This window comes from Homarus americanus, unplaced genomic scaffold, assembly GCF_018991925.1.
Source record: "Homarus americanus isolate GMGI-L3 unplaced genomic scaffold, GMGI_Hamer_2.0 scaffold11302, whole genome shotgun sequence".
In the NCBI taxonomy this organism is placed as follows: Eukaryota; Metazoa; Arthropoda; class Malacostraca; order Decapoda; family Nephropidae; genus Homarus; species Homarus americanus.
In genome coordinates, this window is record NW_024736744.1 from 1285480 (window position 1) to 1312103 (window position 26624).

Genomic DNA, 26624 nt, shown 5'->3' on the forward strand with positions numbered 1-26624 from the left:
AGGTACAGTATTTATGATTATTTCTATTCTTTAAAATCATTTTTCCCTTAAAAAAAGGGGTTTAACAATCTGTTTAATGTCATTTTATTAGATGTTGGTGGAGACTTTTTTTCATAGACATATGGTACTTCCCAATTTATAATGGTAAAATCAGCTTCAGTTTATGATTTTTTTATTTATGGACAATTTGTAGGAACAATTCTCTTCTACAATATAGGTCATGTTGTATACTGTACCAATTTGTAAAGAAAATGGTAGGTAAGTGTATCTGCAGCAATTTACTACTGGACTTAAAACATTTTTGGTGAGAAAATATTAAGTTGTTTATCAGTACAGCATACATTATACAATGCTCAGAAATATCAAACAATTCAGAGATTCCATTTTTTCATATGAAATGTTTACAAATATTTCAAACAGCTAAAGTGTGTCATCCTGTGGCAAGAATCACTACTGTACAAGAGAGAGGTGAATGAACATAATGAAGAAAGTGAGAGTAGAAGGAAAAGCAGTGTCACATGTGCTATAAAAGCCTACAACCAAAATAAACACTAAATTATTTAGTTGTTGTCCACCTGTACAGCTGCAAATGTATACAACAAACATTCTCTAATTACCTTCCTTGTAAACTAAAAGAAAAGATAACTAAAAGACCAAATCAAGGCACAGTGTATCTCATACCTGCTCACATTCCATGTTATCATCAGAGAATTCAGATGATTCAGCATTTTCCTCCTCAATACAGCGTAAATGCATTATCAGGTCATATCGGGCCCTGAAAATTAAAGTTATTAGCACTTTTTTTTTACGGGGAATAGCCCACCTGGCCACAGGTCATCGACCCACAACTGGGCTTAGGGGGAGAAAAAATAAGAGTAAAAAGAAATCAAAAATAGGAGAGAAAAAGACTATACAGCACAATACTGTATATAGTATTAATCTACACTACGAAGATGCCGTAAAACCAGTTTTTAGAAGTGAGACAGATTCTAAGAGTATGGAAACACAGAAGAAGGCAGAGCATTCCACAGTTTGGCTGTGTAAGGAAAGAAAGATACTATAACGGGTTATTCCAGTGTGACCAACATCCACACAGAAACGGTGGGCACCGCGAGCAAGATGAGTGTTACGAGCCCACGACCTCGCCAGCGGTACACAGGATGCCAAATCCACTGAATATTGCCTGTTAAAGTACCTGTAAAAGAGTGAGAGTGAAGCAACATTGTTGTGAAAAGAAAGGGAAGAGAGATTATCAACTAAAGGAGGAGAGTTAATAAGACTTAATGCCTTTGATTCCACCCTATCTAACAGTTGGACAGAAGAAGAGCCACCCCAGATATGAGAGCAGTACTCCAAGTTAGGACGAATGAATCCCTTATAAACTTGAAGCAACTGCTCAGGAGTGAAGTAGTTATGGCATCTGTACAGTCTTCCCAGCTTTTGGGAGGCAGTTTTAGCAATGTTGTGGATGTGTGGCTTCCATGACATTTTAGAGGAAATGGTGAGGCCTAGCATATCTATTTTAGAATTAGGTAGAATAATTGCATCCTGAAATATGATTGGTGGGAGATCTTCTGTTTTGGAAAGTGCAATTGGTAAATACTGTGTTTTATTACTATTGAATTTAGCCAAGTTTCTACCTTCCCATTCGGAGATGCTGCACAGATCTGCGTTGATGGATAAACCATATCAGCTCTAGAAGCAGATCTAGTTTGATAATTAGAGGGAAGGGAAAAATGTGAAGAAGAGCGAAGAATTGAATCATCAGCATAAGAATGGATAGAATTAGTCGTAGTGTGAAGTAAATCACTGATAAAAAGAAGGAAAAGAGTAGGTGAAAGAACAGAACCCTGTGGGACACCACTATTGGTAAAGAAAGAGAGAGATCAATCACTCGACAGCAACTGCCATGGATCAGTTCTCAAGGAAGTCTAGAAATTAGAGAACAAAGTGGGGGAGAGAAACCATAAGATTTGTGCCATACCCTGTCAAATGCTTTGGAGATGTCGAGGGCCACTACGAAAGTTTCCCCATAATCCCTGAGAGAGGATCATCAAAGATGGGTGCGGTAGGAGAGCAGATCACCAGTAGATCTCGCCTGGCGAAAGCCATACTGGTGATCCGACAAAAGAGAAAGGCGTTCAAGGTGACGGAGAAAATGAGAGTTTAAGATAATTTCGAAAATCTTAAGAGAGGGATGAAGTTAGGACAATGGAGCAATAGTTAGAGGGATTGGAATGGTCACCCTTCTTCGGGATGGGCTGAATCAAGGCATGTCTTCCAAGAAGGTGAAGTCCCATCAATTTCTCACTTAACCGTTTGAATATGAAAAACCAGAGTCTGTTCACGATAGAAATGTCACATTCGGCCCCACCCAGTAACATGACGTGTTTATTTGTGATTGGATAATGTGGCTGTATCCTCTGTGGAAGTAAATTTTAGTCAATCTCCAGCACTTTCTTAATTATTTGTTTTCTAACTGGCCAATCACAAGCCAAGAGTAAAGAAAGAGGATAGGGCTATACTGTAGGACATTTCCATAATGAACAGACTATAAGTGATCAATATTTGTAGGTCATGTTGTGGGCTACTAGCAAAAATGAGACTACAAATTAGCTACAATATAGTGTATAATACAATACAGGTATGCTTATTATACTGCTGTGCCTGTGCCATTAACACTGTAGCTACCCCTTACATTGGTTCACTACATCTCTGCACTAAATGTTGCACAAATCTAAAAAAAATGGCCGAGTTCTTATGGTAATGATTTTCAAGTGTGATAATGAAAAATATGGAAATGAAGCACCTGTGCTTAAATACACAACCACCCCTGCACCAGCCCTGACAAATACCCTTACAACTATGACTGGGATATGATACTAATGAGAGCCTCCCCTTCCACACACACACACAAACACACACACACACACACACAAACCAGTATTACCTTGTGGATGTCAGGCTATTGATGGGCATCCGATAAAAACTAAGAATATTCAGCCCCATGGAATTAAGAGAAAGGTGTCTTCTAAACTAGGTACATAAAAAATCTTGCAATTTCAAGAGTAATTAGAAGTACTGTACAGTATATAATGTGACTAGAACTGAGGCACCTCATCTTATTATGCTGCTTTGTGGTCAAGCTGAAACAATATAGGATCGAGAACCTCAAGTCCTAATGTGGTAGTGAAGAACTTTTCCCTCCAGGGTGATGTTTCTAGTCCTGGGAACCTGTGGACTTGTTGAATGCACAGTAAATCAATTAGAGCACCATCCTCATATCTGAGGGTTGGCGACCACAGTCGTCCACTCTCAGGCTGTTCTTACCAACCCTCCCAGGTCTGGTACATCATCTCTCTGGTGACCCGGTTCTTAATTTCATTCACCCATCCCAGTGTCTGCCTTCCCCTGGACCCTCCAACCCTGAATTTTGCCCATTAATATTTGTTAATATCCCTCATCCCTAATTATATGATCAAATTATTTAATTTATCTTTATCTGTACATTTCAAGTATTTTTCTTGAATATTTTGCTAATCTTGGCACTGTACTGTACTAAACAAACAAAATTTTTTAAGTACTTACTCCCTCCTTGCCTCCAGTATTTTTCTCCTACGTTCATGCTGAGAAGAGCCACTGCTCTTAGCCTTATATAAAGCAAAACGTGGGTGTTCAGCATGAGGGTTGTTGGGGTGAGCTGTTACTGCCACCCCACTCAAGCTTGATAACAAATCATCCATTAAGAATCTGTGGGAAAGATGAAAAATTGTGGTTAAAAGATTGTCTATCACTGACAAGTATACACACTAGTAATATATATCCACTAAGAATGGCATTTCTCCCTCTCATAAAATTTCAATTATTTCAATCATCCCTTCTGCACCCCTCTGCTGAAGGTCATCCTCCAGACCAGTATCCCTTTCCTGGGACAATGGAGATACATCAGACTATAGACTAAGACTTTTTCTCAGTTTAACTGGTGAAGCTACAGCCTCTTACTTTAAAATTATCTATACATTGAACCAGTCAGCTACACCTCACAAGTAAACTTAACACAATAATGGACACTACAATTATTATGTACTGTACTGTACTGTCTTCTAAAACTGAATCCCACCAGTGGAAGACAAATGGTAAATGTCTAGAATGACACTATTACAGTACTGTATTTTTTTATTGGCATTTTCACCACTAAATTAATTTCAAAGTAAAAAATGTGAATCTAATGAGGAAGGAAGAAAAAACTTTGAATTTATTGATGGAGCAGCAAGTAGACCAAAGAACTATATTGCCTTTACTTTATATCTGATTTTAGTAAGAATGAACCATTGATCATTGCCAAGTTTAAGAGGACACCCTTGAAATAAGAAATAAATGGCATAATCATAATTTCTATTGCAGAAACAGATGATAGAGAAAAGGATTGTTTAGCTAACTGGAATCAATTATGTTACAGTACTGTATGTATGAATGTGAAGAGCAAGGCAGAGTGGTACTTGACATTGGCCGCCTGTGAGACTTATCACCGTCATTATACAGATACTGTACAGTATATCTTGTTTTGAAGAAAACACACTTATACCCAGGTTGATTCATGTCATCTCTCATAATACCACAGTCTCCTTTACAGATCACCTAGATTATTGCACCTAAAGACTGACCACCCTACTGCTAACATTAGAACCTCCTGTAACCCCTCAGGTACCATTAGGATGTTTATCCTCAGGTAAAATAATCTGGGGTTAATCTTCAGATGATCCATCTTTTCTAACCAACCACTACTGTAAGTGTTGCATTTTGTATAGAAATTTAACTGGTGATTCCAAGTAAATTTAGAGTAATTATTAACTAACATCTACCATCTGTTTCTGCAATAAAAAAATAGTACTGAAGATTAACATTTAATGAAAGTGGATACCAGATGCTAGGTGATCCATTAAGGGCAGTGCAGATACAGCACATTACTGTGTAGACCAAGACTTTTCTCAGTTTAGTTAGTACTGTACTGTATTCAAGAAGGTAGTGTGGCCACCATATTCTCTAGTGCCTGCACTTCTACAATGTATTATCTAGGTAGCTACACATTCACAGCTGGGTGAACTGGGGGTACCCCAGGTGTTGGGCCTAGACACTAGTCTATCACCTTATTTAGTCCATGGACTTTCACCTTGATGGTACAGTACAGGTGTTGACTGTTACACGATGAGGGTTAGGGTCATTAAAAAAGTATCATAAGGTGATCGATCGTATATCAATATTAACAACTTATGGCGGAAAATAGGTTCCGTTCCCGAGGCCCTGAAGAGCTCGAGTTAGCACTCACAGCGTTTACTTTTCAAATCATAATTTCAGACCGTCTTCTAATGTGAATAATACAGCTCATATCATCGACTAATTCTAAGGCTCCCCAATATAATTTTATTTTTAGTACTGTACGGTACTGAATATTTTTGGTTAATATATACGACTAACCCGCGGACGAGTTATTTTTATTATTGTTTATTTTCTTACAGTATTTTCATCGGTGAGTTCTGATATGATAATCATTTCTTGTGCAAATTTTTTGTGTCACAGATAATTAGGCGCCTAGGCACGCACTATTTGTCTTCCCGGCGGTAATGAGGCCGCGCTCTGCTGCTATGCTTTTCCCCGGGCTCTCGGCAGCTTCATTTTCAGCATGAGAATGTAAAGGTTGTCGTCGGTCTTATATGGACGTAATTTGCGAATTTAGAGATAAAGACAACGAGACCCTTCAATTGTTCAAAGACCACAGCATTGTTCCTTTAAATAGAGACTGTCCACACTGTGGGAATTCCTGTGCTTTCAGACCGGAAAGAAATTTATTTATCACTTCCTCAACGCCATGGCTCGACGTTTCCCGCCATCACAATAAAATACTCTGCTGCCGGGCTGCATAAGCGCCAATGCCGCTGCATCATCTCACATCCAGAAAATGCCTCAAGTCTCACCATATCATAGTAAGTTAGGTGAGGTTAGATAGGGTGGTTGTCTGTTTTTCATACCCACAAATGTTTAGTTACTTTTATTTTAAAAATAACTATTTTTTAACACATTTGCACAAACTACAACAGTGTTCACTATAAAAAATACCCAGTGAAAATTCTGCATTTTTGTAATTGCTTTCGATCAATTTCGGCTGCGGGTTAGTCCTGAATAATTACTGTTAGGTTAGGTTAGGTACAATTTCCTTTGGTTATATTTCATTAAGATTACTGGAGACCTCAGGTATTATAGTTGTGTTGTTGTTTGTTATGACAATAATGTCGGGTTAAAGTAGGGTACCCGGCTATGCAAGCTCTTTAATTATTATTATTATTTTTTTATCACTTCACTTAACAGCTCAATAGCCATTAAAGTGGTTGGATGGTTCTCATGGCCAGGCCGACTAATTACCCAAATGTAGCCAAATGTAGCCGCAATGAAGTCAAATGATGGTCGTACAAGCGTAATTCGGGCTGTGAATCACTTCTCGATTATTATTTGGTGTCATAAAGTCAAAAAAAATTGGTAAACTTAATTTAATTTGAGTTGGGTTAGGTTAGGTTAGGTTAGGTTAGGTTAGGTTAGGTTAGGTTAGGTTAGGTTAGGTTAGGTTAGGTTAGGTTAGGTTAGGTTAGGTTAGGTTAGGTTAGGTTAGATTAGATTAGGTTAGGTTAGGTTAGGTACATGCACTTGATCTATTAACTCAGATTAAAGTAAGTTTTCCAATTTTTTGTGACTTTCTGACACCAAATACTAGTCGAGAAGTGATTAGCAGTCCGATTTATTCATCTAGGACCATTATTTGACTTCATTGCGGCTATATTTGGGTAATTAGTCTGACCCCTCATGGCCTCTTATTGTCCAGTGTTTGTACAGGAGGAACCAAACAGTGGCAAGATATACATAATACAGTATCAAATTAAATGTATTCTACGTATTAAAAGGAATATATCTGGAAAGACTTATATAAAAAAACAAAAGGATATTACCACTTTTGTTAATATAAATTATAGTACAGTGCATCCTAAACCTTTACCAAGACATTTTCTCCATATAATCATACACATCATTACTAATTACACTTAAGTTATAATATACTATATATAATCAGTCTATTAATAATCTTACCCTATAAACCTGTACAAATTAATATTAGTTCCCATCCACATACTAACCCAAATCCTAACCCCCAGTTACCACCTACATACAGAACTCATCCCCAAGTGTCATTATAACACTTAACACGTTTATTAACTACAGTAATATGAAGAATAATGTTCCATACGTTGACTTAGACAATATAACACACTATAATACAATACAACTGTTAACTTCACCAACTTATACTAGTATAAATCTTTGTAAAAATTCACTTATATTTGGTAGAACAACGAGATTTACTCTAATAATCCATCTAAATATACATGATTTTTTTTATAATATATAATATGTGGATATTGATTATTAAAATACATTAGAATATGAATATTTATATATAAAAGTCACATTAAATGACTTAGAAATATATACCTGTAAACCGGGTTGAGGGGACGTCCTAAAACACCTATAACTTAATTATTAACACAAACACTAATATATTTACTTATTATCACAAAAAAACACAACATCATTTATTTAATTAGTTTATGTAATATGATTTAAAATTATTGTATTAGTAAGATATATATATAGAGGGTTTAGCTACACAATAATCACTCACCTGTTAGGAGGAGGAGGTGGTGAGGAACTGTCATGGTTAATGATGTGATTCAGTAGTTTAAACGTTTTTTCCTTCAGGAGATTAAAGGTAAAGTTAAATTTCTAGCATCTTTTTATGTGTTAGTTGTTAAGTTCCACCATACGCGAGAGTTATGTGATGTATAGTGTTGATAGAGATATGTGGGTCTGATTAGTCCCCCCCCAGTACCTGTATGGTGGTGTAGTGAGGACCCCCAGTACCTGTATGGTGGTGTAGTGAGCACCCCAGTACCTGTATGGTGGTGTAGTGAGCACCCCAGTACCTGTATGGTGGTGGTGTAGGTGGGCACCCCAGTACCTGTATGGTGATGTAGTGAGGACCCCCAGTACCTGTATGGTGATGTAGTGAGAATTTTTAATTGCTAATACACAGATAATTGTATTTTTTTCAAAGTGGCTACTGTATTTGCATTTTTTGTCATGTGATGATTGGTTAGGTTAGGTTTTCGCTTTCTTTTTTCTTTTTTTCTGCGTATTCTTGATAATCTTTGTAGGTTGATATGGTTTTCCTTTTTGGTTAGGTTAAGTTTGATAAAAGATTGAGAAAAGGAAGAAATTTCAGTGTTATTCTTTAACCCATTCACCTCTTCTGAAATGTTATCTTTTAAAATTTTCAGTGATAGGTTGGGTTAGGTTAGGTTGGGTAGGGTTGGGTTGGGTTGGGTTAGGTTCGGTTGGGTTGGGTTCGGTTACTTCATTGTTTTTATTATTTGTTTGTTGTTTTGTTAGGTTCTTATGATGTTGGGACAAATCAATTGGTGACACCCAACAAAACCATCAGATGTTTATTTCCAGTAGAGTCCATTAACAGCTGAACAGAACAGGGTGTGGTGCCATCACACTTTATTGCCCATGACAGTTAGGGGCTGATAGTACACTCACCCATCTCCCCCTGTCTCATCCATCTACCTGAAATGAGGCAGATTACCGCAAATCTACTTAGAACAAGTGTCCACCCAGTTACAGTCACCAAGGTACAACTGTAATAACTCCCTGAGCAATTTGCTATTCTTGGATCATATTCAGTTTCCTAGGTGACTGTACATGAACCTACGAGAGGAAGTAGGATATCTGCGCTGCTCGGCTCTTTATCGTAATTGAATGTTTAACTTCAGCTTTTTAAGAACCTTACTTAATCTATTTTTAAACTCTTTAATATTAATTTCTTACATTAATTTCTTATCTTATCTCACAGGTCAATCAATTAGCAAGTGGCAATCAAGGAAGAAAACTTGAGAAACATGCGGTTTAACGGGGATGATTTAGCAGAATTTGCCGCCCAAGTTGGTGACCACGAGGGCAGACTCACACACAAAGCCCCATCTAAATCACTGTATGATAAAGGTGTGTTAACAGCTGGATACTGTGTATCCTGTTGAATCCTGATAAAATTTCACTTAGCTTCAGTGGCGTGTCGTGAGAAAAATGCTAGGGTAAGCAAATGGCGCTTTCTTACTTGTAAAGTCACGAGATCTAAAAGAATTCTTTAGTAGATCACATACAGTCTGTATGTGATCTACTAAAGAATTCTTTTAGATCTCGTGACTTTACAAGTAAGAAAGCGTCATTTGCTTACCCTAGCATTTTTCTCACGACACGCCACTGCTTAGCTTTCATTTTTCATTTTAGTTGCATTGTGTTTGTTTTGATTGCATAACACTACTGAGTGCAATAGTGAAGAGGCTTGATAACACATAAACAACTCTGCTATTATTGATAACAGTTTGACTAGCTCAGCACCTGTTAAGATGTCTCTTAAAGGTCTTCATATTTAGAGTCCCATCTATCTGCTCATTTAATTTTAGTTGATAATGCTTAATTTATTACTCATTTCTTATAATACATAACTTATGGTTAGTTAGTCCTTGTGCTTAACCCCTTAGTTGAATACTGTAGCTACTGACAGAAGCAACTCCTGCAACTGAACCCAGAAGTTTAATAACCACCAAATGTTAAACATATGTTAAGAATTTGTCCAGGTTTGGTCACAACACTTAGAAAAAGACAAAAAGACCAATGAAAAGGTCCAGAGGCATGTCATCAGGTACCAGCAGGTCCTCACTCTCGATATACTGTACTGCACTCTAAGGAATGTGTCAAGTGATCAAACATCCCGAACCTGACCAGTAGGGAAACATATTTTGAATATGAATAAGACATTTAAGAGGTATGTAAATCCAAGAACCCTTAAACAAGCAAGAGTCTTTCTTATCATTTCTCAGAGACAGAAGACATTATATGCTATTAGCCTCACTCATTTAAACTGTATAAGGTACTCACTCCTTCACACATCAAGCTGTGGATCCTTAGAACAATTGCCATCCAGTTTTTGTGAGTCAGTCACTAGAAAACTTTAAAAAAATAATATAATGCTGGAACAGGTGTTGGTAAATAGTATTTGTTTAGATGAATTATGCCAACATTGGTGTTTTATTGGTAATGCTGTTCAGTGTTTTCATATTGTCTTCCAGGTTTATATTTTTACCACAGGATCTCCCCTTACTGACATCTTCTCACTGTCTACTCCACTTATCCTCCCATCCCTCTCTCTTCATCTGACTCTTGTACCTCTTCTCTTCCCTTTTCACTTACCGGGTACCTAAATTTTTACCTTTATTTGTTCCATATATTATGACTACTATGTATATTATATCTTAATATTAATGACAAGCCTTCATTTTCAGCATGCAAGGAAAGATGGTTTAAACTGAAGGCTAACTTTCTCTTCTACTACCGTTTGAATGACTATGGTGGGGTTGATAAGAATGAGGTGAGTGTGAGACAGAGCTTTGGGACTTCCACCTATTGATGAGTTCTGTATTCCCTACTTTATATAATTACTGTGTGTTTGTCTCTCTCTCTTTTTGTACACCAAAAATTTTAATGAAAAACTTGTTTTGTAGCAATTATATACATTTTGGGAAAGTAATTTTTTCATAGGAATTTTTCCCTTATTTTATAATGGGGGTTCAATGAAAAATGTTGTCCAATTTACAAAAAACAAATTTACAAAGGGTTTTTCTGGAATGGAACAATGGAACCCAATTGGAAATCAGGGACTTTCTATACAGTACTGTACATTATTAGGCTTCTTTCACACGAGCATTTGCGTGACTTAGAAAACAGTGGAGTTCAATGGACGTCCATGTGAAAGGTCCCAATGAACTCCATTGATTTCTAAGTTGCGCGACAAAAAATGCTCATGTGAAAGAGGCCTTAGAAAAACAAGAAAATGTGTAATGGGGCAAACCCTTTGATTTTTTTCACCTGGTGTTGACGCTCCCCTAGCAATGCTGTTTCACACCATGAACATCCCCGACCTCTCTACAGCCACCACGTGCTACAGAGTCGTAAGGGAAGGGCTGAGAATTTGGAAAGGTTGAAAATGAATATGTTCCGCCCTACACTAAGAAATTTGGTTATAAATGCACCTCATTTTCTCACAGATCATGTTTGCTTCGTAGCCGCTTATCTTTTTGTCATATCCTCAATCCACATAGAGCACTTTCTCTGCTTTTCTAGACTAGGACCATTGTTCAGTGCACCTCTTGCCACACATGCCCAATTGGTACCATCATTTGTCTCTATAGTTTCTCACAATTCATTAACATGAAAATACCAGTCGATGAATGCTATGCTTTCAACACATACAAGTCAGTCAAGCAATTCCACTTTGACTCAGTGACATTACTTTCTTCTCCCTCAGGAGTGGCACTGCTCACATTGCTATATTGTATTTATGTTCTGGTCATGTTTCAGGGCCAAAAAAAAAATTATGTTACTATGAGTTTGTTGAAAGCAGTGTCACAGTGATGTTTGTGGGCAGAAAGTCACTATGAGAAGAGTGAAGTAGGCATAGTGAATGTGATAAGGGGAGGGGGACGCAGCTCACTCAAGCATAGCTCTGCACATTTCAGCTGGTGATGGGAACCCAGAAGTCCCGCCACAATGGGCTAGAAATCTCCTGCAGTGGCCGTAGGAACTCTCAGATACTTATAATTGGATACTGTGGTTGGTAAAACAGTGTACAGTGCAGTATATAAAGCAAAGATACTGTACTGTACTCAAAACCACAATAGTAAACCCACAGTTGGCAAAGGATTACTGTACTGTACTGTACTGTATTATTCTTTCTAACTTCTTCCTTAGTTGTGCTGTTTATACTTTAGTAATGTGTGGATATTGTACAGCTTATCATCATGTGTGGCTGCCTCTGTATTTTTTCACTCTAGTCTTTGTCTTATTATGCATAGTTTTGAGTTTACCAGTTACAGTAGTACTGTACTCCAAAACTTCTAAAGTACAGGTAGGCAGCACGTTTGAAAAATGGGTAACATTGTTAAAAATTTATAATAAAAAGAATAATTTTGTTCACTTAATACAGTGATGTAATCAAATTCCCTGTAGAGTAGACCTAACGAGAGCCACAAGCAATGGTAGGAAAGTTATTGTGTGTGCGGCCAGGAGGGAGATGTGGGGGGGGGGGATCGATGCGTTGACACGTGGACCAGCTTTGTACCTGTTTTTATTATTGGTTCCTTATTATATTCTCGTATGATCAGCCTTCTTTGGTGTACTATTCATCATAAATAATATAATATCATCAGCAGTAGAAAAAATACAAAATGTACAGGACAGTAATTTGTAATTGACTCGAGTATGAAAGCATAAGTTGTATCGAAGGGGGTTGCTGGGTTTTATGAAGCTGCGGAAATAAAACGGGTGGGCATCTTGAGGCCTTGTTGTTGGAGGGGAAAACCATTGCAGGATATATCTCTAGCAGCAGATGAGAGAAAGAATGGTAGTGGATGAAGGGAGAGAGTGTGTGCTGCCCCTGGTTCCTGCCACCCTGCACCAGTAGTGGAAAGAGCTTTACAAGATAGTGACTATACAGTATGTAAAGCTGATAGCAAGAAAGGGAATTGGTGAGAAATGATGGGAAGTAGAGGACGGAAGAATGACTGATTGTGAAAGTGAACAAGCAGTCAACAATTTGTAAAGACAATTATTGTATCAGAATTAATGCTTTGTTTCCATTAGGTAGGCAGTTTTAGAGTATTGACTCATCTGCAGTGCTTATATTTTCTTCAATACCTTGCCATTGTTCTTACCTGAGTTAGTGTTATATGGACCCCTGTTTAGTAAACTCCTGTAGTCTCTGGTGGGGATTATCTGTTAAACAAACAACATTATACTCAGATGGTGGCTCTCTCTTTCAGCCAAGTGGTGTGTTTGTGTTGGAGAACTTTGAGGTGTTGAGGGAGGAAGTTGCTGATGTACCATTTGGATTTGTAATAAAGTGGAAGGTAAGGAAGCTATTTGTTTCTCACTTTATGACAACACTTCATTATACAGGTATCCCCCTATTTATGATGGGGTTACGTTCCTGAAAAGCCTAACGCAGGTCGAAATGGCACAAATTGGGAGCATTATAACATGGGGTTCAATCAGATGCGTTCCCGGTCAATCCGACACCTATATGTATCACCGAAAATAGATTCTTACAATAATAATATACAGAAAACACAATTAAACAGCACTCGACACATCATTAAGAACAAGTCTGGTCATTATCACATGTCCCTTTGAGGCTAAGGGGACCCATGAAGGTGGAGTGGAGACGTCACTATGACTCCCCACACAGTTTCACAATGTAAGCTTCACCTCCAGAGACACGGTTCTCCTGGGTGCCTTGGCCTTCCCAGACATTTTCAAAGCTACATTGATCTCTTCAGTCACAAAAACAGAGCAAAAGCATTTGTCACAAAAACAGAATGAACAATGATAATGTAAAAACAATGATAGCAGCTGACACTACTCACATCATATTCAGAGCAACAGAGGTAAATCACTATACAGTCACAAAAAAAAAATGAGTTTGATTTATATACAGTACATGAAAATATTAGTAAACTCTTGTTATTGTAGAAGATATACTGGTAACCTTTCATATACATAATTGCTGTTACACATTATCACACTTCAAGTTCCCAACTTAAGAATGTTTAAGATCTTTGGAGCAGGTAGTGTACAGGAGTTGTCTCTTTTTCAAATAAATTTAATAAAGTACTGCCTTTTTCTCAGGATGACCCAGACAGAAAACACACCTTCTATGCCCAGTCAGAATCAAGCGTCTATACGTGGATTAACAAAATAGAACATGCAAGGTCAGTGTCACACATTAATTGTACAGTATTTGAAGTCATTGTGTTTACACTTATTGTTACAGTATTTTTTTATCGTCAGAATATAAACCAAAAGTAATTATTAGACAGCATATAAGTAATTGAATCTTCTGCTGAAAAACTTAGTGTGGACTGCTGTTTTTTCTTTTATTTTAGTGTGATTATACTGTATAGTATATATAAATGACTTAGCTATACATATATTAATATACTATACTCATTTATTGATATCTTATGCAGGTATTACTTAGCCATCTTACTAATGATATTTTATTTTGTCTTGCAGTTATGAAAGTCTGAAAGCACAGCAGATCCTATTAAGGATTCAGATCAGGAAAAAGACTGGCATAGTGAGTTTGACTAATAAATACTGTATATTAATTTTATTCACAGGAGATTCAGAATGTAATATTTTTTATGACTCAAACCCTTAAGTCAGTCTACAGTATTACTACTTTTCCCCTTATATAGTAAATCTTTACCACCCACAGGGGATATGTCTTAGACTTCTCCCTCACTTGGCAAGGACTGGGTGCTGTGAGGTGCCTCAAGTCCTGTCATGTATAGTTCAAAAGTTAAAAATGAATACTGGGTTTTATGATACTGTATGCTAAAAAATGCTTGTTATGCTCTATGAAAATGAGATATAAAATACCTCGAATTGAGCAGTCCCCCTGATGCCTCAATGCTCCCCCAAGCAGTACAAATATGCATTTGAAGTTTTTACACCTTACAAGTTTTTCATAAACAAATCTGTGTTTGAACAATATAAACATTAGACAATACAGATAAAGGGCAGAGATCATACCATACATGTAAGAGCTGGACCTATCAGAGTACAGTAGGTTTGTGTCTGTTATTTTCACCTGGCAGCTGCACTTCTCAGTAATCCCAAAGCACTTGTGGATGTACAGTCCCCTTCACTAGTGCGTTTACAGGGGCTCGTAAGGTTTTGTGCAGTATGGCAGCGCTGTGTTTGTTTACATTTGACAAAAAACTCACAATAAAACAAATATCTCAAAGATAATGATTTGCAGAATGTTTATATGACCAGCCCCTGTAAATGGACTCGTGAAGGGGACTGTACAGCAACATGTGTCTTACTGTTGATATCTCTTTTAACTTTGTTTTATAAGATTGATTTATTATTGTACATTTATTTATATGTATATACATTATATTATACTGAAAAATTTGTTGACATTGAAAAATGTAAAATTTTCAAAATGTAGAATATATTTTTCATAAAAATTATTCAGTTTTCTTCAATTGGGTAAAAAATAATGGTGTTTGTATCTTGTTTAGATTGTATTGTATCAGTTAAAGTATAAACACCTTTGAGTGAGTGGGGTGGCTACAGCTGGACCACGAGGGATGTGACTGCCACCCCAGCCCCCGACCCGGAGAATGTAAAGTGATGACTGTTGCCAGGACAGTAAAAAGCCATACAACATATTAGATGAAGGATGTTAATTAGAAAATGGATTTAAAGCAGTAATAGAAGGAAGAGCAGTTGGCCATGGTAGATAATGACGTCTTGTGAGGAACATCACACAATGACAGGAACAAAATGAACTCTGAGTGGACCCAATCCCGGAAAATTTCCTGCCACACTGGGCTAGAGATCTGCAGTGGCTGTGTAAACCCACAGATACTTGAAACTGGATACTGTACCATGGTTGGTAGAATGGTACTCAGTATATAAAATGTGGATACAGTACTCAGAACTGAGGACGATAAACCCATGGTAGGTGAGGGATAACATTACTGTACTGTTATGAAATTTAAGAATGTGAAGGAAATGTTGGGCAGAAAGCAGATCAGTGTTCCTCAGGCGATACAAATATTTAGAGAGGTACAGTAATAGGAAAATTTTATAAAAAGAGTATATAATTATGAGATAGGTGAGGAGAGGCAAAGGATGGGGTGAAGAAGACAGTTGAAGTGAGCAGGAAGTATAAATGAGAGAGGAGCATTATAACATCCAGTGATTTTTGAGAAAGGATATACTAGTGATGGGTGATGCTCGGTTGTATAAGGTCACAAGGCCAAAACCAGTTGAATATTTGGAGTTCTGGTATTGAAAGAGAGTACCAAAGTGGAACAAATCTATTACACCAGTCAGAATAATTAAATGAGAGCAAATGGATCCCAGTTACTGCATTATAGAGGGAAATTGTTTAAAGCAAAGAATCCTGTACATTTCTCAGGAGAATGTTGTCTGATATGATTTTTTTTGTTATTACAGTACTGTATTATTCTTTTAGAATGTAAATTAGTCATAAAAAAATATATATATATACGTATATATATTTATTTTATTTTATTTTTTTTATTTTTTTATTTTGTATTTTTTGTAAACTCTTAAGTATATTTTATTTGAAGGTCAATATTTATCACATAAAGTTGGGGTTAATCTTCATCATGGAAACATTCAGGTGGTTCTCCCCCTTTACTCCTCTGTGCACCTGTGGCAATTGTTGTATTAATGGCCCTGCACTAGCTAACCTCGCTTGTTGGGGAAGCCTTATCCTTTGATGAACTGGTGGCACAAAGGACTTTTTACTATACTGAGATATGATTTATTCTACAGGATCCTCTTGAATATATGGGCACCCCGCTACCTCAGCGTGCTGCAAGGACCATGTTCTCTCCTATGAGCCTTGAAGGGCTTCATGTATCTCGCCCATCAAGGGGTCATGCTTCTTCTGAGCCACCTAGTCCTGCTTCCTACCATTCTAAAAAGTCTTCCATTAGCCCCTCTAGATATAGTCTCTCATCAAAAAGTCCAACTTTAAAATTTAAAATTCCCAAAAGCCCTTCCCTACGCCAGCCAACACGCCAAGCACCAGTCCCCCCTCCCAGGAAAGTAAAGAAACATAATTCAGAGAATGGGTAAGTTTCTCTCTTTTCTTACCTTAAAATGCAACGACTATGACTTTATTTATTGATGTCTCTTGTGATGTCTGAAACTGTAGGCTGGTATGCTTGCAGTGAGACCTATTATATGTAGCATTATCCAACCATCATCCTTCAACAGATTATAATACATTTTCTATACTAGCAGCTGTATGAATTTGTCTTTATCTCACTCACCGTTAGAGAAAAATCCTTCCTCGTGTGTTATTCAATTCCAGTATTTCTCATGTGTTATTTAGTTCCAGTTTTTCTCATGTGTTATTTAATTCCAGTATTTCTCATGTGTTATTTAGTTCATAATGCTTCTTATTTTAAATATTTATAAACAAAGTTAATTTTCATGAGCCAGGAGGAGGCCCACCAAGGTGGTTTTTCTACCATATCCATGTACAGTACACCACCTAGTACAATACACCACCATATCCCAGTACACCACCATATCCCAGTACAGTACACCACCATATCCCAGTACAGTACACCACCCAGTACAGTACACCACCATATCACAGTACACCACCATATCCCAGTACAGTACACCACCATATCCCAGTACAGTACACCACCATATCCCAGTACAGTACACCACCATATCCCAATACAGTACACCACCCAGTACAGTACACCACCACATCCCAGTACAGTACACCCAATATTATACCTAACCTCTTCACTATGGAGACAACACTTTTAATATTTTATTTGGCTAACATCAAACAATTTTATTCAGGTCAGAGGGGAGCCCAACCTCAAGTGGTTTACACACACTAACCAGTTACTTGAGGACTTTTTCTATAGAGGATAAATGCATTATTCCACCATTACCCACCACATAATAGAGTACCGGCATATAATATCTCGTACTTCTGCCTTGTTTTGTGTAACTTTTTATTGTCGTTATATTGAGATGTTTTATGTTTAATTACAGGGTGCCAGAGCTCTAAGGAAGCATGTTAGCTATGTCATTTATAAATCCACTATTATTTTCCCATGAGCAGTATTAATAATTGATAATCACAACTTCTATGTTCACAATTGCCATATGCTACTGGACAGTTATACCCAATAAACCGACGCCCCCTTGACCGCCGCTTTGCATATTCGATGATTATATATTAGGGAAATATCAGCAAGTTTCGCTGACTACCCTGTTGATCCGACAGTTGGAGGATGAGCTCAGAGTCCTTTTGAGTTTGGCGAATGGGGGCGTGGTGGGAATTCTCGCCATGAGTACGCAAATTTATATTTCGTGAATTATCAAGACTCTACAGTGTACAGTACAGTATATGTTGTTCATATTTCTTTTTCTCTTGTTTCTCTTCTCTTTCTCTTCTTTTTTCATCTTTATCTTCTCTTTCTTCTTTCTTCTTTCTCTCCTCTTTTCTTCTTTCTCTTCTCTTTTCTCCTACTTAGTGTGTTATACGTTGATGCCTAAACACCAGCTATACTTCCTCTTCTGTTTAACCCATAAACGATGACAAGTGTTTTAAGTAAAGTATATACACTACTGTATTATCTTTAGTGGGGATAGTGTACAGTAGTCTGGTTAGATGTGATACAGGCCTAACTACAGTAGAGCTAATAGGTACAAGATGACACTTGATTTGTGGGACTGGCCGTTGCCACGATCATAAATTTGCTTTTATTTATTCATTATTATACGGTATTCTTGTATGATCAGCCTATAATGGTGTATGTTTCATCATAAATAATATACAGTATTAAGTAATAGAACACAATATGATGCAATATATAATTTGACTTCAAAATAAAAGACAAACTGATTCACAAGGAAATCCAGTTCCCTGAGCACTCAACCACCTCCCTCCGTAGGTAGGGGCTGGAATGACCGCGCCGCATTAGCCATTTTTTTTTTTTTTTATTTATTATTATATTCTCGTATGATCAGCCTCTTACGGTGTATGTTTCTTCATTATGAGAGAAGCCATTTATAATGTCTGCAGATGGCTGTATTTCTCCAGTAACCATATAGAACAGGTTTATGTGCATGGGACATCAACATAATGAAGGCATGCACATGTTGGCAGGCCTGCTGACTTTTAAAAATTTTCCGTTATCACACAGAAATTACCACTAGCCCGTAATTATTTTTGATATGTGTGTTCTTTTAAAACTCTTAATAGCAGAAACAGTGGCCAAAGCATCAGCCAGCCCCTCAGCTATGGCTGGAGGGAGGAATGACGACTCAACGTGGACTCAACACTTCAACACCTCAATTTATGCTTTCATTCCTTAATTAATGCTTATTATGATTGCTTTGTACGAGATCTGACAATTAAGTCGGTGACCTAATGCTACAGGCCCCTTCAAAGTATTCCCCTTGTGATGCTATACACGAACACTGGCGTTTCTTCCGCCCCTGAAAACATTTTTGGGACTCACTTTCTGGAATAGCTTTTATAGCTGCTGTTGTGCTACTCTGAATGTCATCCACGTCTTGGAAATGTGTCCCCTTGATGTATTTCTTCAGTGAAGGAAAGAGAAAAGTCACATGGGGCCAGGTCAGGTGAATAAGGAGGGTGTTCCAGTTAGGTAATTTGTTTCTAGGCCCAAAACTCCAGCACTATCAATGCCGTGTGTGTTGGGGCACTGTCATGATGCAAGATCCACTTGTTCCCAGCAAAAAGCTTTATTTGTTTTCGTCTAACTTTTTCTCTGAGCCTTTTAAGCATGTTGAGAACATAAAACTGGTTCACACCCTGCCTTGGGGGAACAAATTCTTTGTAAACTACACCCTGAGAATCAAAAAAGTGATGAGTATTGTCTTCACTTATGACTTTGACATACAACACTCTTTGGGGTGCTGCGAGTTTGCAGTTTTCCACTGAACACTCTGGCATTTCGTTTCAGGGTCATATTGGTAGACTCATGACTCAGTGAAGCAGGTCATCTCCAGCTTCTTCTCTTTCCAAAAGGTCTGAGCAAATTTCAACTCTTTGTTTTTGTTCATCAACTGAGATTTTTTGGCACCATTTTTGCAAAACTTTTCTCATTTTCAAATCTTCATTCAAAACTTTTTTTTACCTGTTTCCCTGTCAATCTGCACCTCATCTGCAATGCTTCTCACCATCAGTCGCTTGTTAGCTCGCACAATTTTCCTAATTTTTTCAATGTTTTCCTCGGTCCTGCTCGTTGTTGGTCGTCCTTCTCTGTCATCGTCTGTCACCTCTTCTCTTCCCTCAGAAAATCGCTTAATCCACTGTAAACAGATGTTTTTTTAGTTCATTATCCCCATAAACCTGGGCTAACATGTCCCAAGTTTCAGGACCAGTTTTCCCCAGTTTCACGAGAAACTTGATGTTCGTTCTTTGTTCTAAATAAATTTCTGTCATTATAGTGACAAAACCAGAGAAAACACTAATACACTAGCGGCCACTGCACACATCCAACTCGCCTCGCTTGAGATCGATGACTCAACTGGGGTAGTAAGAGCAGGGATCAAGGTCACACGCATGCCGCTCACACTCGCTACAGTGCTGTCGCCTGTTGAGCCACGAGGCGTATGCGGATTTTTTCTTGATTGACAGTTTGAATGGCAGATATATAACAAGGATATATGGGAATTTTCGGGGGTTGGCTGGTCCCTAACCTCCTGAATTTGTTATATTCTTATGGGATTTATTGCTTCAAAAACCATTGATTCCCTGTCCGTTGACTTTTCACAGTCCGTATATGTGTCGGTTATCGGGGTATACCTGTACGAGTCATACTGGCTTAAGAGCTTTAAAAATTCCCCCCAAATTAAGCATCTCTTTATACACCAGGTGAACATGACAAAAATTATTGTTCTGAGTTGTGTTTGGTTTTAGTTTATCATTTACAACAGGTCAGTATGCAGAGTGGTATGATGTTTAGAGGCTTCAGAGTTAATTGCCTTATTAGGAGTTGTGTGTGTGCGCGTGCGTGTGTTTGCATGCATGCGAAGGCCCCAGAGAAGTGGTGATCATTAACAGTGTGTTTACTCTTGACAGACATGCAGTGGTGGACAACTTAGCACCAGGAGTCGGGGGTAATAAAGCTTCTTTTAAAAGTCATCTGCCGGAAGGAAATCCTACCGTACAACCACCCAATCTGCTCGACTGATGGAACACCACAAGTTTGATTCTTCTTGATCGTTTTATTTCTGTTTTGTAGCCCCATATGAATCTCTCTAACTACAGTGACATGTAGTAGTCAATTTCCTGTCCAGTATTTGATATAGGAACTAAATTATTATGTGGTAATTTACAACTTTTGTTCTTGTGGTCTTAAAATATTTGTGTTTGTATATAATTATTTTAACTCTGGAAAGACAGTTTGAACCCTATAAATGCAGTTTGGATTGTTATGTTCTCAAAGTTTGGAATTATGTATTGTTTTGCATGGTGTTGACATGTGCTACCTACTGAGGGAAATGTTGATTCTTTATTCCAAATATTTAGTGAAATAATTCTTTGGCAGCCATCCTGAGATTATCATTAGACTACCATGCAAATAAGTCTTACTGGGAAAAATACAGTGCAAATTTTTTTGTTGCCTCTTATGATATATCACCTAGTTCTTCTCATCAAATGTGATTTTTTTTATTGTAGTGTATTGAACCTGAAACCAGTGAGTTTTTTAATATAAATTTCTAAATACATTTTCCATCAAGGTCTGGCTCCACATACATCATCTTCTGAAATAGGTGTGGAGTACATTCTGTTTTATCTTGTTCCTGAGTTTGTAATAGTTTTCTGTTAATCTGTCTTGTGTCTTTATTAGGTTTGATTGGAACTGTGTAGTGTTTATTCAGTGTGTCAGTCATCAGCATGTCATCACCTTTGTTTTAGATTTTTAAGTTTATTGGCAGTATTACCTTTCACATCTTCCTCTCAAACATACCTCCATCTTAATGTGTTGCACAGCTTTCTTTTTTCTTATCTTTCTCTGTCATATGCTGGGAACTATGTAAGCTGGAGTCGTGTTCTCTTTGAGTTATGGAAAGACAACTTAAGAACACTTTTTAATGTCTCCTCCCACTTATTCTGTCTCCTGGTGCTGTGAGAAGCTCTACAATGAACATACCACTATATATTTTTATATTTTATTAGGTTTATAAAGGTCTTCCCATGTTTAACCCCATGAGAAGACTTGGCATGAATCTACAACAGTGTTTATCTTCACTAGGGGAATGAACTGTACAGATATGGTGCCTAGATTTTAAAATATCCTGCACAGTGATAGACCTTACTTTTGTGCTCTGTCCTTCCCCAGCTCGCTTAACAAGTTGTGGGCAATTATTTTAATGGCCGTAGTGCAGTGGTTATGCTGTGGTATTGAGTAGACGATAGAATACCCCAATATATGCACCATATCAATTGAATTCATATATGCAGACATAGAGAAAAAAAATCTGATTAATATATCCTTGGTAAAGTGAATTGGCCGAGTGGATGCAGCACTTCCCACTTGACCTAAGGGTTGCTGGTTCGATCCTTAGGCACTTAAGTCCTCCCAGCTTTACTGTTGAAGTGAAGAGAGTCGAGGCAGTGCCTGTCATGCTGTCTTCTTGTATACCAAAGTCTTAGTATACTGTAGAATGTGCTGTATTCACACTGTTTTAAATGTACTATCAGGACCTGGATGGGACCCACTTTCAAAGACCAAGGTGAAGAAATACCATAGTACTCGACGATAAATGACACAGCACACCTCCATATATTTGGTGCAAATATTTGTATCATAATTTTTGTGAAGCATATGGTACTAGTGAATTGTGCATACACATGACCTAAGTGAGTGTTATTACTCATAAATGTAGCACTGTCAGCAAAGTTAATATAATGATTGTTGTAAAAAAAAAATTTTGTTACAAGAGAATTACTCATTTTTCTAGCAGACTTTGTGGAAAAGAAAGTAGGGGGACAATATTCATGAATTACAGTGATTTTGTTTGCGAGTGGAGTATGCCATGTTTCATGTGACTTAGGATATATTGTACAGAACTGTACTGTACAGGCTTACGGCTTAACCTGATAACTGCGGTAGAGTGTTTCACCGTTCAACCCCTCATTGAGCAAAAAACACGCATGTCAATTTTCCCCGAACATCATTTTAACTCTTGTGTATTAAAAATAGTCCATTAGTTACCTTAGTTTGGCTGTGGTAAATTTGGGAAGTCAATGGGTTTGGGGCTGGCAGGAGGCCGCGCCATGAGTGGGGGGACGACATGTGAGGGTGAGGGAGGGAGACACGGTAACCACTGATGTAGAATCATGATCAGCAGTTAGGAAGAAGGACTTAATTACCATATTTCCTTAGTTTCTGTATGAACAAAATTTATTACAGAAAATAGCCTTATTCTATTAACTTATGGGACTAGTTCCGAGTGCGGACTGAGCGAGAAACTCACTTATTCATTCACACATATTGTTGTTTTTCCACTGTTTACACTATTTAAACATACCACAGAATAGTCCGTACCGTAGTTCTTTAGGGTGTGGTAATGCCTGTACTGGTGAGTGTAAACATCCCATACTTGACCCCGCGACATATGGAATTTTTCGTGCGCTGCATTTAAAACGTTCTGCCTTCTGGAATGTATGTCACACTCTTCCGCTTATCATTCAAAGATGTATGTCGCAGTTATCGGGTTAAGAATGATAAATGTTTGAATGAAGATTAACTGACAATAAAAATCACACATAATTGATGTAAATAAAAACAAAGATGACCAAGAGCTGGTTATCAGGAGCATTATTGCAGAGTTGGACATACACAGAGCAGTGCTGTGGAAGCAGGTGGTGCAAAAATGAGTATTTGACATACGTGAGCTAGGGGTCACTAGTACCTAGGGTAAGGGAAAATTTTTCTTGCAACCAAGCAAGGCGTTCAGAGAGATGACGAACACAGCAACACATCCTTGAGATATAATGGCAAGTACCCTATATTTGTCTGAACACAAATCAAAATTGCATTTCCTTGTAATAAACCTTTGAAATTTGTCTTAATGCTGCAAAAAATAATTTGGACAGATGGAAATCAATAACTGAATAATATTTCATAAAAGGAAATATGTACATTGAAACTAGTTATATCTATGGACTAGTACAGGTTTCAGTTGATATTGTTTGAGGTATCAGTACAGTAGTGGTACTCTTGTTGAGGTTCTCTTGCCATCTTCTCAAATTCCTCCCATACAAGGACTTGGGGGACTTTGGACAAGGTCAAACATAAATTGGAGTAAGGTAAAGGCAGAAGCAGCAGTAGTAAGATCAAAGTACTTTAGCACTTAAGTTACAGTTAGATAGTATATTATTTGTGATGCTCTACACATGATGATTGAGTACAGTACTGTATACCATATGTGTTTGTCGTGTCTACTGTCTAATGAAGAGTCTAGCCAGCATTAAGGAAGATAATGGTCTGAATATTTCTGTATTGGGTACATTTTAAGTTCAAACACTAAAGTACAACTATTTGAGCAATATAATAGTGTAAAATGCAGTATAGTATTCAGCTTTAGTCCAGAGATACAGGGGGGTATGTGTATGTATAATAGTCGCTTTGTGTGTGTGTGTGTGAAGTTTACAACTTCTCTTTTGTTCGTTTGATCACAATCATATTTTATTAGCCTTAGAGAAATACTGTATATTATATTATAAATATGGAAATAGAGATGAAAAACATATATTATCTTGCATCTTCCTGTTTCTAAAAGTTATTACATTACAGTACAGGTATAGCAATACAGTACAGTACTGTATAGACTTATGTTCTGTTAGGTAAATTTTGTTTCAGTAATATTGTTTTGATGAAAACTTTCAATGATGCTGCAAAGCCTTTACCTTGTATTTACTATTAAGTAGAATACCGGTCCTATTATTTTCATTGGAATGCATTTACATGTATTCTTGGACCTGCTTATAAAGTACAGAATAGCATAAGTGATACCGTGGTGATTAACAAATTAATGCCGTCCATATTGCACAACGTGTGAGGAATTAGGTGCTTTCACTTTTCTCATGTCGCTATAATATGTACACTCGGTATACTTCAGTACATTCCTCCAGTATCAGTGACTTTCTTAACACTAGAGCTATCTGTTCAGAGGATGATGATAGAGGGGAAAGACTAGGAAGGATAGGGTGAAAGATACACCAGAAGTGAGGGGGATGGGTCCCCTGAACAGAGTAGAGTATTGTATATGAATGACAGTGGGTAGTTTTTGGAGATGTTAAAGCTGCAAAAGTGAATGGATGACAGTAGATAGACCAAAGGTCTGTGTTTTCTCTTGGTTGTCACCACCCTGTAGTATGGTGGGAAAGAGCCCCATAGACTGAGTGAAAATAAAACCAAAGATTAATTTTCCAGCACATTGATTAAGTTGGCTCTACTTTTCTGTATTCTTGCCTGGATATGTTGCCAAGTTAACCCTTCTTACCACATAGCTGACTTGTATTTCAGTGATTATACTGTAATGTAGAACAGGTTAATTAGCATTTTTAGAGCATGTGGTGCAGAAAGGGTCTATGGTAATGTATTAACCTTCCTTTATCTTTAAACAATATGGTTCCCAGCAGACAGATGGCATTAACAGATCTTTCTCTATAATTTTTTTGAAGCTTCTTTATTTGTTTATTTCTTCTTTAATGATTTGATATGTAAGTTACATGCCCCTGCCTCACATTTAGTGAATATGTTAAAAATTTCCTTTCATGGTAAAAATTTCTCTATCTTCATTCTGTCTCAAGCAACATTTCTTCAGTTCTGTTGACTTCATAAAACCCATATAACTTTTCTCTTTTTCGAGGGGGGAGGGGGCAAATAAGTTCAAAATCTTCAAAGACAAGGAAGGAAATTATGATGCCTCGTGTAGTGACATCTTATGTGAGTAATGCTGATTACTAAGTCATTGCCTGTATCCCAAGTGGTGTTCTGAGCCATGTGATGTGGGAACACTGCCCACCTTACACCCTGGTCATTTGTACACACTTTTCTGTCAACATGTTGTCTTCCATTGGTGGATCTGTGCATGGTTCTAGCAGGAAGCATCTCAAATTCTAAAAAAATAATTAAAAGTAAATGACACAGTAAAGTGTGAATAAATCATTGACTTGGACTCTATATAAACATTGCTATGTAATTTTGCCTTGTTCTCATGGGGCAAAAAATTAGGTGTATTTACTGCATTTTAATACTGTTTATTCTTACCATTATTTTGTCTTTAAAAGCTGTGGAGAACAGGACATTGGCTGGCTAATTAAGCCTGAGATGGTCATGAAATGAACAGCCTTGTACAGTATATGGCAAAGAAATCCAGTTTTCAGTCCACCATAATATCCTGAAAACTAGGGTCTAATAAACCCCTTTTGTGACCTTTACTACTTTTTTGTGACCACTCACAGGATGAGTAAGAGGTGAACAATAAACTACTGTATCTACTGTCTGTGGCAAAATTAACTTCTCACACTTTGGAATATTTTCTTTTTCAGACAGATCTCCCACTTACTGGTGTATGGTAATTGCTGGGGTTTACTGTTTATACAGGATGCAGTGGTTGAGTGAAACGGTGCTCACCTCCTGTTCTAAGGGTCACTGGTTTGCACCCAGTACACTTGTACTGTAGTCCACCTAACACTCGGGGAAATCAATTTGTACAAGTGTATTGCCGGCCACTCTGTCTCATTGTATAATGAAGGCATACTTGTTCAGTGTGCTATATGCACTGCCTCTCACAGGACATCAAGCCTATGGGAACCCACTTTCAGTGTATAT

At 37.5% G+C, this 26624-nt stretch overlaps 2 protein-coding genes across 6 annotated transcripts in view; one reads left to right on the plus strand and one right to left on the minus strand.

Annotated features, from left to right (window-relative positions):
- Window positions 1–7831, minus strand: part of LOC121872436 (snurportin-1-like) — a 22873-nt gene extending 15042 nt beyond the window's left edge. For 2 of the 5 annotated variants that reach the window (XM_042375195.1, XM_042375197.1), the window contains exons 1-3: window positions 7292–7364; window positions 3589–3750; window positions 682–775 (exon numbers count right to left, since the gene is read on the minus strand). In XM_042375195.1, coding sequence (XP_042231129.1) covers window positions 682–775; window positions 3589–3743 — 249 coding nt within the window. In that variant the 5' untranslated portion in view covers window positions 3744–3750; window positions 7292–7364. Of the gene's footprint in view, window positions 1–681; window positions 776–3588; window positions 3751–7264; window positions 7365–7536; window positions 7570–7726 lie in introns of those variants that run through there. The other 3 variants (XM_042375194.1, XM_042375199.1, XM_042375198.1) reach the window with 3 other exon arrangements.
- On the plus strand, window positions 7722–21045 carry LOC121872437 (sesquipedalian-1-like). Its single transcript, XM_042375200.1, has 8 exons — window positions 7722–7813; window positions 8960–9108; window positions 10449–10534; window positions 12984–13070; window positions 13849–13931; window positions 14236–14299; window positions 16543–16844; window positions 20858–21045. Exons 2-8 carry the CDS (start codon window positions 9006–9008, stop codon window positions 20967–20969), a joined length of 837 nt encoding a protein of 278 aa, XP_042231134.1. The 5' UTR covers window positions 7722–7813; window positions 8960–9005; the 3' UTR covers window positions 20970–21045.
- The last annotated feature ends 5579 nt before the right edge of the window (window positions 21046–26624 follow it).